Raw genomic sequence first — 4,858 nt, forward strand, 5'->3', positions numbered from 1 at the left:
GCCATTAAAGGGATAGTTCACCCAAAAATGAAAATTCTGTCATCATTTACTCGCCCTCAAGTTGTTCTAAACCTGTACGAGTTTCTTTGTTCTGTGGAAATTAAAGGAAGATATTTTGAAAAATGTTGGTAACCAAACAGTTTCTTACGGAAGAGGATTAGGGCCAAGCAATAATAAAAAATAAAACCATCTTGAGATTAAAGTTGTTAAATTTCGAGAAAAAACTCGTTAAATTTCGAGAAAAAAGTAGAGATAAAATGTTGAGAATAAACTCGTTTATTCTCAACATTTTATCTCGACTTTTTTCTTGAAATTTAACGATTTGTTTCTCAATTTAACGAGTTTTTTCTCAAAATTTAACAACTTTAATCTCGAGATGGTTTTATTTTTTTATTATTGCTTGGCCTCAATCCTCTTCCATAGTTTCTGGTCTCAATTGACTTTCATAGTGTGAAAAAAATATATATTATAGAAGTCAATGGTATGGAAACTTGTTTCTGCCACTTAATAAAAAATAAAAAAGATAATTGCGACTTTTTATCTCACAATTCTGACTTCTTTTCTAGCAATTCTGAGATATAAATTCACAATGGTGAGTTATAAAGTCCAATTAAGTCAAAAATAAAGTCCAAAAAAAGTTTTTCCTTAGAATTGCGACTTTATTCTCACAATTGTGACTTTATCTCTTGCAATTGCAACTTTATCTCGCAGTTCGGACCTTATATCACACAATTCTGACTTTATCTCGCGATTGTGACTTTATAACTCAGAATTCGGACTTTATAACTTACATTTGCGACTTTATATCTCACAATTCCGACTTTATAACTCGCAATTCCAACTTTATAACTCGCAATTCCGACATTATAACTTGTAATTCTGACTTTATATCATGCATTTCTGAGAAAAAAGTCAAAACTGAGAGATAAAAAGTCACAATTATACCTTTTTTCTTTTTTATTCAGTGGCAGAAACAAGTTTCCATATAATGGGGATCAGCAACTGTTTGGTTACTCATATTTTTCAAAATATCTTCTTTTGTGTTCAACAGAACAAAGAAACTTGTACAGGTTTAGAACAACTTGACGGTGAGTAAATGATGACAGAATTTTCATTTTTGGGTGAACTATCCCTTTAATCATTGTACATACAGGAAACAAACATTTTGTTATTGTCGGCCACCCATTGTTGGCCTATTCACAAGCAAATCATTGTAATATGTTCTATGATCGATTTATTTCACCTGACATCTCTGAAACATAATAAAACACTGTATTTTTGGTTCATTTATTTATTTTGCATTTCAAACATTACAGTGAAGCTCCATACAGCACAGATTCATTAAATGGTGATAAATAAGACAAAACCACAATGCTTTATATAGGCTAGGAAAATGTTTAGTGCATCACTGCCATTGTCAGAGTCCAGTGTTATCATTCCCTCCGATGCACATCATTGCTGGCTATAATTTTGATGTTCCTTCAGCTGGTTCATAGCCTTCATTTTGTATTTTCTCCTTGTACTTCAAGAAGTCCCTCCGTTTGATGAAATACTTCACCTGCCGTTGAATTAAAACAATCAGTTCATGTACATGCATTGTGAAATTCAACAGAAGAAAATATTGCCCTTGTGAAAAAAAAAAGTGCACTTAATTGTATTCAATGTGCACTTGTAGTGTACTTCAAATCCTAAAAGTAAATATAAAAACTGTACTAATATTAATGTAATAAAAGGCCATGTAAGTGAACTTAAAGAGAGTATACTTTCATGACACTTAAGTACTTGTAATAATATCAAATGAAAAGTTTTACTTTAAAGTCATAATGTTTTAATAATCTTTTGCTATGTTTTAAAGTACACTTACTTTAATGTTGACTAACATACTAAAGCACATGTACTCGATTAGAATTTGAACCATAGTGTGCTATTTGATATTACATTTAAAGTTAATACTTTTTAAATGTACTAAATAACTTTGTAATTAGAATTGTGTAATTTGAAATGTATTTAAATACCTGACATACATAAGTTTCAAAAGAAATGACATTAAAGCATATTTTAATTACTGTAAATGCTTGTCAGTACATTTGGCAGTATACTTGAACCATATTTTAAAGGCTCCATCCCAAATAACACCCTAAACACTCATGATCTTCCTCTGAGTTCACAATTTCGTAACATAATGCTGCTTTGACTGTGGGGTAGAAGCCACAAGAAGTCCACAAGAGCACATCGGCCCTGTCCCAAATGGCACACTTCAGGTGCACTTGCGGTCTTGTGGACTTCTTGTGACCATAGGATGTCCTATTTGCCATTTTAGGTTTCAGAAGGGTGCTTGCAAGCGCCCCCTTTGCGGCCGATATGCAACATCGATGCACACTTTTGCCACAGCAGACCTCCACATGACAGTCGAAGCAGTATTACGTTACCAAAGTGTGAGGAAGATTGCGAGGACTTAGGGATCCATTTGGGACAGGGCCTCAGCAAAAGTGTGCATCTCGACCACAAAAGGGGCGTTCTCAAGCACCTTTCTGAAACCTAATATCACAAATGGTCATGTGGACTTAACAGACACGTGCACACAGTGGCCATTTTAAATCCACAAGACATATTAAGTGAGCCATTTGGGACGGGGCCAAAGACAATACAAGTAATGATGAAATTTAATTTAAAGATGTACTAATAAAGCACTTTTAAAGGGATAGTTCACCCAAAAATGAAAATTATCCCATAATTTACTCACACTCAAGCCATCCTAGTTGAACTATCTTCTTTCAGACGAACACAGTCGGAATTATATTAAAAAATATTCTGCCTCTTCCAAGCTTTATAATGGGAGTGAATGTTTTTTTTTAAAAAACAAACAAAAAAAGCACATCCATAATCCATACGACTCCAGGGGGTTAATAAAGGCCTTCCTATGCATTTTTGTAAGAAAAATATCCATATTTATAACTTTATAAACTATAATAACTGGCTTCCGGTAACGACTGTACTTGAGTCATTACAATTTATAGTTATAATTATGGATATTTTTATTACAAAAAAACCCATCGGCCTTTATTAAAGGTGCTAAAGAGGATGTTTTGTTTTATACATGTTTGCAATATTACTTGAAACTGTCTTTACTAACTGATAAAAGACTATTTATTAGGTGCACTGAAAGGAATAATATCAATATACATCATCTGTGCACGAGGTAGGGCCTTAAAAACATCAGCCAATCGTTTACGCGATTGGCCCTCTGGCTTGTCAATCACTGCCGTGACGTTCCTTGTGAGAGATGAGCGCGGCTGCACGCTCCAGTAACTTTCCACACTCCACAAGCGCCGCTTGCAGTGTTTTTGTCAGGAGACAGGAGTAACAACTGCAGATTATGAGTTACCTGCGGTGAGTCCGACATAATGAATCCACAGCGAATGCCGGTCGTAAACACTCGTGTTCCAATACTCGTGCACGAGTTCTGGGAGGCGTTCCCTCAAAATAATCTGTGAAGGGGGGTTGTTCTTACTCATGCGCTCATTTCAAAAACAACAGTCTTTGGTTTCTCAGTCGACGAAAAGATCCTCTTTAGCACCTTTAACCCCGTGGAGTTGTATGGATTACTTTTATGATGGATGGATGTGTTGTTTTGGGCACCATTCACTCCCATTATAAAGCTTGGAAGAGGCAGGATATTTTTTTTAATATAACTCCAATTGTGTTTAACTGAAAGAAAAAATGTCATATAACTAAAATGGCTTGAGAGTGAGCAAATTATGGGATAATTTTCATTTTTGGGTGAACTATCCCTTTAAGTTTAACTAAATGCATTTAAACTATAATACATGACTACATTGAGAGGGGAACATTAGTGTACTTATTACTGAATATTGTATGCTATTTTGTAACAATGCAATGGCCTAACGTGTTAATATAAAGGCAATGAATGTAAACCAAATGTTTTGGTTTCATTTCAACAGAAGAAATAATTCAGTAAATATCCCAATATGCATGACAGCTGCTGCAAATTATTCAAATCGCAAGCAGGTGTCCTAGAGATTCGTATGTTTCTGCACTCAGAACTATTGAATCAGAACTATGAACAGACCCACTGGGCAGGACACTTGGCCTCAAACTCCTGCTGGTATTTCTCACAGGCAGATGTGCTGTCTTGGTGGACATCTAGACACTTCCAGAGCTCATCTCTCGCGCTCCAGCAGGCCTTTCGTTCACTGGCGTTAGGAGCGCTCATCTCTCCTCAGTCATTCTGCAGGTTTGTCAACAACTTTTAACACTCGTATTGTTCGATATAAATGTTCCAAACAAATGTCATTAACTTTAAGAAAATGTTTAACCATCAGTGAACTGTCATAGACACAGTATTTCTACTAAAGAACACGTTATAACTTATGAGAGATAATTTAGTTCTGTAAAGAAAGAATAACCGCTTACCAAATACGATTCATCACTTCATATAATTATTATTATCCTAATAAAAGTGTCATATTCTGTAGTGCAGAGAGTCCCAAGGACGCGTTGAGCATGTAGGAAGTAATGTGACTAAACATGTCGCTTTCTGATGACCCAAGCCATTGCATAAAAAAAGTAGTTCGGTCAGTGACCTCTAGATGGTGCACTTAAAACATTTTAGTCCTCTTATCAAACATTTGTCTGTAATGTTGTCCTGGCTCCTGAAAGCTACTGTTGATGCCACAGTATGTTTTGCAACAGTTCAAACTCAAGGGTTTGAGACCGAAACTAATGTCAAATAAAATGTTGCTGAATAAAGGCTATTTAGTTTTTCATGTCTTTGACTTGATTTCATTCCATCTGTCAAAAGTCAGTACTAGAAAGAAAATCTTTTTTGCTGCTCTGT

At 35.2% G+C, this 4,858-nt stretch overlaps 1 protein-coding gene across 1 annotated transcript; it reads right to left on the minus strand.

Annotated features, from left to right (window-relative positions):
* Positions 1-1,077: 1,077 nt before the first annotated feature.
* Positions 1,078-4,571, minus strand: coa6 (cytochrome c oxidase assembly factor 6). The gene is made up of 3 exons (XM_067390880.1): positions 4,435-4,571; positions 4,091-4,249; positions 1,078-1,558 (listed from the first exon to the last, which is right to left on the minus strand). Exons 2-3 carry the CDS (start codon positions 4,232-4,234, stop codon positions 1,463-1,465), a joined length of 240 nt encoding a protein of 79 aa, XP_067246981.1. The 5' UTR covers positions 4,235-4,249; positions 4,435-4,571; the 3' UTR covers positions 1,078-1,462.
* Positions 4,572-4,858: the final 287 nt, after the last annotated feature.

The sequence above is a fragment of the Chanodichthys erythropterus genome, chromosome 8 (assembly GCF_024489055.1).
Source record: "Chanodichthys erythropterus isolate Z2021 chromosome 8, ASM2448905v1, whole genome shotgun sequence".
Lineage (NCBI taxonomy): Eukaryota > Metazoa > Chordata > Actinopteri > Cypriniformes > Xenocyprididae > Chanodichthys > Chanodichthys erythropterus.

Coding starts and splice junctions, on each gene's coding strand:
- coa6 (XM_067390880.1), bottom strand. CDS start 4,234: ATGAGCGCTCCTAACGCCAGTGAACGAAAGGCCTGCTGGAGCGCGAGA. Junction 1,559..4,090: donor CCAAGTGTCCTGCCCAGTGG/GTCTGTTCATAG, acceptor ATTCAACGGCAG/GTGAAGTATTTCATCAAACG.